The sequence below is a fragment of the Megalops cyprinoides genome, chromosome 1 (genome assembly GCF_013368585.1).
Source record: "Megalops cyprinoides isolate fMegCyp1 chromosome 1, fMegCyp1.pri, whole genome shotgun sequence".
Classification (NCBI taxonomy): domain Eukaryota; kingdom Metazoa; phylum Chordata; class Actinopteri; order Elopiformes; family Megalopidae; genus Megalops; species Megalops cyprinoides.
This window is the reverse complement of record NC_050583.1, coordinates 71,821,460-71,831,762: the sequence shown is the minus strand read 5'-3', so window position 1 is coordinate 71,831,762 and position 10,303 is coordinate 71,821,460. Positions and strand designations below refer to the sequence as shown.

At 36.7% G+C, this 10,303-nt stretch overlaps 1 protein-coding gene across 3 annotated transcripts in view; it reads right to left on the bottom strand.

Moving 5' to 3' along the window:
* Window positions 1-3,441: 3,441 nt before the first annotated feature.
* Window positions 3,442-10,303, bottom strand: part of abcc10 (ATP-binding cassette, sub-family C (CFTR/MRP), member 10) — a 72,638-nt gene continuing 65,776 nt past the window's right edge. For 2 of the 3 annotated variants that reach the window (XM_036532975.1, XM_036533805.1), the window contains 3 exons: window positions 7,953-8,050; window positions 4,860-4,972; window positions 3,442-4,120 (listed from right to left, as the gene is read on the bottom strand). In XM_036532975.1, coding sequence (XP_036388868.1) covers window positions 3,985-4,120; window positions 4,860-4,972; window positions 7,953-8,050 — 347 coding nt within the window. In that variant the 3' untranslated portion in view covers window positions 3,442-3,984. Of the gene's footprint in view, window positions 4,121-4,859; window positions 4,973-7,952; window positions 8,051-10,303 lie in introns of those variants that run through there. The other variant, XM_036534547.1, reaches the window with a different exon arrangement.

The window sequence follows — 10,303 nt, the reverse complement described above, 5'->3', positions numbered from 1 at the left end:
TTGTGTGGCATCTCACATGTCATAAACATAGGAACCCAAATTTGGTCATCATTGGACGCTATTTTGGAACATTAAGCCACGTTATGCCTTTTCCTTATAATGGGCGTCAATGGAGAGGAAAACAACGTGAGATAACGATCATACTCCTATAGGATTTCGGCTTTGATTTTTTGACAAGAGATGTCCAAGAGAAATTTGGTGATCATTGATCGCAGTTTTGGAACATTAAGCCACGTTAAGCGTTTTAGAATGTCCCCTTTCAGTAAGATAGACATTATATCAAAGTTTTAGGTTACCTCTCAGCGTTGGTAATGTCCCACATTGTCCCACATTTGATCTGTTTGCATCTGGTCACCCTATATCCAGGTGAGAAAAGATTCCCATTGAATTGAATTCTCTGAATAAAATTTGGCAAGATCACACCTTTATCCAGAAAATCATTTGTTTATTTCAAATAATCTGAAGGTAATAAACATTTTGAACACATAATAACTTCTGCACATAATGAAATAAATTATTAACTTGTATGTTGGTTATTGTATTATGGTGAGCAGCAATTTATTGATCATTCGATAGCTTTTATGCTTACTGTAGGCACAATAAAATCATTGTAGCAAATGTTTTAGTGCACTTACAGTATTATATTTGATAGTTTAACTATTGATGAGCTGTTCAACTGATGATCAGGCAAACCAGAATCCTGAAATCAACCCCTACACATGATTGTTGACCATTGTATTCAGATCTTTTACACACACACACACACACACACACACACACACACACGTACATGTTAACACACTTCAGTCAAGATAACTGTTTGCTCTAAACAACAAAAAATCCTCTGGCAGGAAACTCAAGACAGCACTTGAGAAAATATCTTTTCTTTCTTGAAAAATTTAATCAGGCAAAATCAAAGTTTTTCAAATGACTCAAAACTACACCTATTAACACTAGATGCTGCTGTGACAGTCTATGATTGCTGCTCTCCACCCTGATAAAGACATTGTCATTTATTCTGTAAAAAGATGTCAGAATACCCCTTGACCGAATTATACATCTCAATGCTCTATACCCATTCACTCATGTTCCTCCATCTCTCCTTCAACAAATGGCCATGTTCTCAAAAGGGCAGTAGAAGGTTTCTGCATAGTGTTCCTCACCGAACTGGGGAGCAGGTTAACCAACTGGTCATATTGTTACATTTTCTCACAAGTACACTTAAAAATGGCAAAGCCAATCCAAAACCTCTGTTAGTTCTTCATTGATTATCTTGCTACAAACTGGCAAATGCTTGGCCCAACTGTTGCCTCCCTTCTGAAAATTTATATGGTCATATGTGATCTTCCTTAACACAGGATGGATCCTGTTTACTTTACCCTGACTCTAGGGATAGTCGAGGGATAAATCTGGATTATTATGTCTTTTAGAAATTCCATCAGTCTCTGTATTATCCCTCTGAACTCCTTTCCTTGATCTTGCTAGAGAACCTTTGGTGGGTCATGTTCCCGATAGATGTCTTCGCAACCTCTCTGCTTTGCTTACTGTGTAATGGTCTAAACCAGGTCTGATCCACCAGGTTGATCTGATGGTGATCTTGAACTGCTTTGGACTTGACAGGCTTTGGAATGGGCTTTTGTTCCATGATGACCCTCCCTCTTAGTTATTGCACTCAGCAAGTGTTCTTATTTATCTTTCTCCACTGAATGTGTGATTTTAATAGGCCTCCTGGAAATAAGACATCTTCCCTTACATAAATAGCAGGGTCTGATCTTACCTATTTTACAAGTAAGGCCTCTGAATTGTATTGAATGTATTGAATTGGATCATGTGTATGTGTATTGTTCTTTCCATATTTGTTTTTTCCATATTTGCACTTAGTTTTGATTTGTAACAGAAATACAAACCTTAAAATAAACACAATGTTATAGTGTAGAATTACTGAACAATCCCCCAGCAATTATTTAATCATCCAACTAGTCATTCTAACCAGCTAACTATATTGTAAAATCTAGTTAGCTATAAAACTAACTAGGCAGCTCATTATACCTGTAAATTTAAGCAGTAAAGTTAGCTTGTTTTTAGACATTCACTTGATATTCATACTAAAATGCAAAAATCTCTAATGCTAGAGCATACAATTGTCAAACTAGTCTTAGTAATAAAAAATACATATATTGTTCTGCATTTGTTTTCACCATTTGTTCTTTATATAATTTGTGAAAAATAAAAATGCACTATTTAGAAATCAAACACAAACATCTGCATGTTATACCTTCTCAGAGAAAGGAGGAGTCCCCTCACAGTGGAGCTAAGCGGGAATCAGGAAAACTACGGGAACCAAGGGAACCTCAGACATTGTTCTTGCCACACTTATATAGGACCACTTCAAAGTTGCTCCATGGGGGCTCATGGCTTGGTCTCTTGTAGAAATCTTGCACCTGCAATTGCCATGCCTTGCCTAAGAGGGGTTACCTAGCACACATGCAGGGCTGCAACAGGGCTGTATGTTTGTCAAATCAGGATCAGTGTCACAAAATCCATTTACAAATAGGATGGGGTTGTTAGAGCCCAATCCTTTTCTTACCAGATGGCCAGGGCCATTTACATTTTGACAATGCTGAGAGTAAGCATTGTAATAAACCTGGTTTTGGTTACAAATATGTGTTCATATCCCCTACACCCTAAATGGGTCATTCTTCATACATATGTACACACATATACACTCCCACTCAATAACCATGTAATTGTTAATCCATCCATTTTAAGGTGACATTAATTTCCAGAGAACAGGGGTTGAATACTTATGCAAACAGTATATTTCAGTTTTTTTTAACATTTGTAATTCAGTATAATGTAAGAATTAATCAAGGGGCTGAATAATTTTGCAAGGCATTGTAAATATGATACAATATCCAAAACTGAAGCAGTACTGAGAACAGAACAACTTTGGTTAGAAAATGTCCACAAAACATGATTTTATGTGGATGTCCCTCCATAATTAGCTTTAGATATTGCTATATATGACCCCATATTAGATGCAATAAATAATTCAGGCTGCTAACCTTCAATATAGATTATTGATTATGTATTGATCATGAATATATTAACATCGATTATTACTATAGATGGGAACTGGAAATATAAGAAGGCCAAATATTTCAGCAAAATAATTTGACCCAGGTAAATCTCAATCTACTTTGAATATACTGTACTTGGAAAACTGTTCATAGCAAGAGGAATATTGTTAACCATTTGTGGTAAATCAGAGATCAAAGTGTGTGAGCCCTCACATATTGGTTAATAAGATGGAATGATCCTAACAGACACATTCTCAATAATACCTTGTAAAAACACCACAGCACAACTAAAAGAGCCATTTTATTGAAACACTGTACATTTGGACACAGACTGGATGCCTGTGTATAGATAAACAAGCAATGAAACCACAGTCAATCCTTAATATACAGTCAATTTACCGTATGCACTACCTCTTCAGCAATGGTAAATTTGCTCTTGCCATCCCTGAGATGTTCACTATATAAATATATATTACAGAATAAAAAATATGTGACTGAAAGAAAACCATGTAATACTTCTTTATTTACAAATCCAGCTACAGTTTTTGCTGCAACTATAAACAGCAGTGTCACTCATTGACTGACAGAGTGAGCTGCTCTCTCAAAGTAATACTAGCATATCATTTTACCACAAGATAACTAAAAGGTCAGCAAAGTACTTGCATTCTCTAAACCCCAGAACAGGGCTAGCTTATTCCTGGTTTGATACCACAGCTCATCCAACACAGCTGATTGAAATGATCAACTCGTTACAAACTCCTGAAGCTGTTTAATAACAGAATGATCATTTAAAACAGACTCTAGTTGATGGTGGGAGAATGTGGCAGGAAACAGACCTAGACAGCACCAAGAGGCCAAGCACTATCAGTGCCTTCCACTCTGCTTGTATGTCTTCCCACTTCCATCACCCTGACTGCCCATGTACAAAATTGTGGAAGATTGAGTCATCTCTTTGGCACAGAACTGCAGGAGAGTCAAACTCCACTGCCTTCCCTGCATGCATCACAAGCACCTTGTCAGAGTCCATTATGGTGTTGATTCTGTGAAATGCAGAGTCAACAGGTTATAGTTTTGCATCAAGGTAATTCACTCTCTGGAAATTCATTTTTCAATCCAAGAAATGTGTATATAAATATAAACACTGACACAAGAATGAGCATTCGATTAATTAAACATTTTAAGTTTAATTAAAGATACTGAAGCAACAGGATCTGATATATAATTTATGCTTTTTCCCCTTTATGCAATGCTGTCTGGAATCAAGTATTGTAATTTAAGCTCACCTCACTACAAAAATCTCTGCAGTTGTGCAGAAGTGCTGAAACAAGACAAATGTAATCCCTGCATCTGCATGCATTTTTCACACTTCAAGTTACAGAGCGAAATGAGCACCACTGGATTATTGGCGAAATTAGGTACCTGACGAATCACAGAATGCCTGAGAGTGCTGAGATGAGGAACCCTTTGATAACCCACCCATCTCAGCAGAATAAAGATAATCTGTTCTGCTGTTACTGGCTCCTGGTCATAACACAGCCAGTTTCAAACCTGGGTCGGAGTGCTCAATCTGTGCTCAAAACAAGCACCTTGCAGACTGATCCACTCAGGATCTAGGATCTAATATTTCCTTAAAGATACCCATGTTCCTGGCACTGACAGGAAGTGCTATAATAAATTAAAAGCTTCAAGCTTATGTTATGTATCCTCAACACACATAATTTGTTTTCACTATGTATCTTAACAATTCAGCAGAGTGAGCTTTACCTATGAGTCACTCACCTATGGGCAATAGTGAGGACAGTCCTGTCTCTGAACTTCATTTGGATAGTCTGTTGTAGCAGCTTGTCTGTCTTCTGGTCAACACTGGCTGTAGCTTCATCAATGCAAAGTATCTAGATTAAAAAACAGCAACAAAGAATCTAAAAAATGTTAGGGATCTGAACCCATTTCAAAAAGGGTAATACTAAGGCACTGGAAAGAGGAAGAGCCATCTTTATTTGTTGAATGGATTCAGTTATTACACTTATCATTCAGCCATTACACACAATGAAACTTGAAAAAGTATAGCGAATATAACTGGTACAACAGACGAATTTGATTTTTTTCCAAGAGACCATTCATAAACAAATGTGACCAACTGAAATGTGAAATATGTACAAACAGAATTCTCTTGTGTTGTAGCAAGACATATGCTACATATGCTATGAAACATATAAATAGCCTCCAATAGGGCTTGTACTCTTTCTTTCCAATTGGTTTCAACTTCAAATGACACTAAATATTAATTATGTCTATGTCAAGAATGTTACCACACCAAGCTTAAAACCACTTGGGTCCCCATGACGATCACTGGATTTTCAGAATACAAAAGACAAAATAAAGCAGTCAGTTCCACCAATAGGGATACAGAAATGTTTCCAACCTTCCACAAAAATTGTCAAACAAGCCCTTCAAATTTATATTTCCAAACATTTTCACTTCTGAGGAACAGATTCTCCTCCTCTTGACTGCACTTATATTTGTTCGATACCTACTGTAAATAATACCAAGTAATTTTTCTTCACAGATTCACCAGTAATCGGTACAAACTGGTAAGTACTGGTAAATCCTAGGTAAACAATGTATTGTAAAATAAAATACTACCAATATTATTCTCAAAACATAACTTAAATAAGCAGTCTCCACGGTGGTTTAAACTTTTCTTCACAGATTCACCAGTAATTGGTACAAACTGGTTAGTACTGGTAAACTGTACAATACATTGTTTACCTAGTACTGGTTAGTACTAGGTAAACAATGTATTGTAAAATAATATACTACCAATATTATTCTCAAAAAATAACTTAAATAAGCAGTCTCCACGGTGGTTAAATATATCCTTGCAGAAGAGAGGAAAGTACAGATGATACTAAATATATGAAGAAGACAGTTCAGAGACTTAAGTGAAATAAGTGCTGATGGTGAAAAAAAATTAATGGTGACCAAAATTTCTTTTGAGAAGCAAACTGCAAAACATGCACAAAATCCTAAGAGAAGGGGTTTTACTTTTCAACAATAAAGATATTGCAAATGCAGTGCACAGTTATCTTGTTGTGTTGTGTCTGCATCAAGGAAGAAGCTACACATATGCAAACATGTAAGTCTGATACACAGAATCATAATATTAAAACAAGGGACTGTGAAATACTGGAAAAATGACAAAAAAAATCAAAATAAACATACCCAAGAGTTCTCCAAGAACTAGGAGAGACTATTTATAAACCATTAACTTTATGTAATCCCTTGCCAATGACAAAACACCTGATGACAACTCTGTATGATATTGATCTATGAGAAAGGGGATTGCCCTGATACAAGGAACTATAGGCCAATTAGTTTAATTTGTGATTCTTTGGAATCATGCGTTAATAAATCTCCAGTACCTCTTTGATGAAACTGCTATATGTGTTGACTTAATTTGGGTTGATAATTTTATGTATCTGGATTTCTAAAAAGCTCTCAACAAATTCCTGAATGTGTGACTCATTTATGAAGTGTTAAACTGGATTCACACTTGGCTTCAAAACAAAACACAAAGAGGAATGATAAGACTTGAGCAATACGTTATGGGAAATATGGCAAGTTATGGGAGTCCCTCAGGTATTGGGATCTCTGCTGTGTCTTATATTTACATAAATGATCCTGTACAGACATTAGAAGGAAATCATTTAGATTAGCTTCTGACACCAAACTCAGAGATGAAACTAATGGTTTGGGAGCTACTCAAGTAATTCAAGAAGATGTCAATTGACTCCATAAATGGCCAGACACCTGTCAATGAAGTGTAACACTGAAAAATTAATAAGGTTTTACATGATAGTGGTCTACATATGGCAGATACTACATTAGAGTGTATGCAACATGAGAAATATGGGCAACAAGACTTGTTCAAGGTATCAAGGTGTCCGTCTGCTGTCTCCTAATGTACTGTTCTGCATGGAATTTCCAGGCCTGAATTAGGGAACTCATTCCATACTCATTCCTTGTTTGGACAGAACAGTCAATCAATCAATTAAAGGTGTAATTTGACCCCCCCACCCACATCCTTTCAGTTGTTTGTCAGAAGGAAATGTCACAAAAGTGCTGCTTTCAGCCTAGTTAGCACAGACGAATACAAGAGAAATATCTTAATCTTACTGATTGCTCAGCTTCTTCTCACAGGTAGTGCCAAAGTTCATTGAAATTACTGATTACTATGATAAACACACATACTTACAAATAAAAATTAATTAATGGTCATTATTAAATGCTTATGCATGCTTCCATGAAGTGGACCACTATTGGATTTTCCTTGTACTACTAACCATACTTACAATACTTACAATACATTAGACAATCTGGCTTGTAGTTTACAGTTTTCATAATTACAGGTTGCTATCAATTTAGTTATCTGCCCACCACCAATCCTACCCCTCATTCTTTCCATGGGTGAGATGATATATCCTATATGTACGGGTAATTTATTTACAGTTTTACTGTAAGGATCTAAATATCATAACAAAACATTTGTTTTCTTTCCTATTTTGTCTGCTCAGCACTTAACTAAAAGGTATGTGTATACATTCATCACAAAATATACTAGTCAGTTTACAAGTACATTCAATGTCAGCCAAATCTACATTAGAAGAGCATGCAACTCATTTCATACAAAAGTCCTCCCGGACATTTCTTTGAAACTGGACAGGTAACAGTATTTCTATGTTAACTTCTTCACAAAAAGCAAAGTATAAATAACCTGTTACCTAGTTCCCAATTATTTGTGTTAGCTGTCACAATATATTGAAGTGAAATAGAGAGTATCATAATGTGTTGAAGTGGTGGTGGCACTCCTACCTTAGCTTGTGTTAACAGGGCTCGTGCCAGGCACAGCAGTTGCCTCTGTCCCAGAGAGAGAGACTTGCCTTTCTCCCCAACTTCAGCATCCAGCCCCCCTATCCCATGAAAAATGGAGACAACTATAAAAGGTCGTGCGATATACTGATTTCCTGTAATAGCCTAATTTTGTCAGTAGTTCAGCGTGAGATGGCTTGCTTGTGTTGCGTTTCTCTGTCTTCCTGTCTGTCAGTGTAGGTGTGTCTTTGTTTTTGTTCTTGCGTGCATGTGCTTTTGTTTTTGTTACAGCCCCATGTGCACCGTCTTCCCCCCTCCTGTTCTTCTGCCACACCCACCATCTGAAGCCTGTCCTGCTCACCTCTCCCCTGTTAATTCATTATTAGTCTGTGTATATGTACCCCTCTGTTTCCTTTGTTCCCTGTCAGTTTGTTTCAGTGTGTTAGCCTGTTTAGTTCCTGCCTGTTGTATCATATCTGTTCGCTCTTGTGTTTGACCTCTGCTTTGCCCCTTGCATTACTCTTCCTGCCTGCCGATTTGGAACAATTCTCTGCCAGGTTAGCTTGACTACTCTGCCTGTTTGGACCCTGATTTCTACCTGTGCCCCTCTGTTCCCGTTTAGCTGTTTGATCTCCTGTGAATGACCTCCACCTGTACTTTTGGATTTGTCTTTGCCTTGTGTTTTTGGATATTCTGTGTGTTTTTGGATATTCTGTGTGTTTTTCTCTGTGTGTTTTTGGATATTCTGTGTGTTTTTCTCTGTGTGTTTTTGGATACTCTGTGTGTTTTTGGATATTCTGTGTGTTTTTCTCTGTGTGTTTTTGGATATTCTGTGTGTTTTTCTCTGTGTGTTTTTGGATACTCTGTGTGTTTTTCTCTGTGTTTTTGGATATTCTGTGTGTTTTTCTCTGTGTGTTTTTGGATATTCTGTGTGTTTTTGGATATTCTGTGTGTTTTTCTCTGTGTGTTTTTGGATATTCTGTGTGTTTTTCTCTGTGTGTTTTTGGATATTCTGTGTGTTTTTCTCTGTGTGTTTTTGGATACTCTGTGTGTTTTTCTCTGTGTGTTTTTGGATATTCTGTGTGTTTTTCTCTGTGTGTTTTTGGATATTCTGTGTGTTTTTGGATATTCTGTGTGTTTCTCTCTGTGTGTTTTTGGATATTCTGTGTGTTTTTCTCTGTGTGTTTTTGGATATTCTGTGTGTTTTTGGATATTCTGTGTGTTTTTCTCTGTGTGTTTTTGGATATTCTGTGTGTTTTTCTCTGTGTGTTTTTGGATATTCTGTGTGTTTTTCTCTGTGTGTTTTTGGATATTCTGTGTGTTTTTCTCTGTGTGTTTTTCTCTGTGTGTTTTTGGATATTCTGTGTGTTTTTCTCTGTGTGTTTTTGGATATTCTGTGTGTTTTTCTCTGTGTTTTTTTGGATATTCTGTGTGTTTTTGTGGATCTTCTGGTGTTGACTCGGACTGTTGACTGTTTTTGCGGCTTGTGTAAGTTTGGCATTCTGGTCTGTGCCTGGGTCCTTCCACCTGAAAGCATGACAAATTTCTTCAAAATATCGTGGTAAGCAACAAATATGGGGGTCAGGCACACACAAAGGCCTGAATAAATGCATTTTGTACAAAACCGTTTGGGGAATATCTATGTGAATATAATGGTTTTACACCACACTTGAAAACATTTACATTGCAGTTTTGATAGTATACCCACAGTTTAAAAGCATACAATCTAAAGCACACAAACTCAAGTGTTGGTCAAAATGGGTTTGGCCAGTTCAACTGTGCTATTTCAACAAATTGCACATGCATATATATTGGCAAAGACCTGTTTGCTAGTTTGAAAGTGTAAGAAAGGTGTGACTGGCTAATCAGGACACACACCACATTTCCTTAAAAACATATTTAATTATGCAATATGAAACAATGGAATTTTCTCAACAATTGACAATAGCAACTGTGATAAGATTCATCGCTAGTGCAGAGTAAAGGGAAGACAGCATTTTCATGTAAAACATTACTAGAAAAATGGTTCTAGCTGAAAGTTAATCCAGAGAACCACCACTTAAACAAGTACTTTGTCCACCCATGTTATTATGCAAATAAACATTTGTTTACTGCATTACTACATTATCATAAAAGTATTTTTGATGGTAACATATCATCCTCTGTTAAGTCCATTATCAGTACAGTAGGCCCACATTATTTACAGATTTCCCCAGGCAAGGATCACCTGTGTCTAGGGGATGGTATGGACCACAGAACAGTACACACCAGCGCAACAACGATGTACCGTATGTGCTGACCTCACTATCTTTTTTGTAGTCAAAGCCATAATTTGTGTCATCAATGTCAGATAT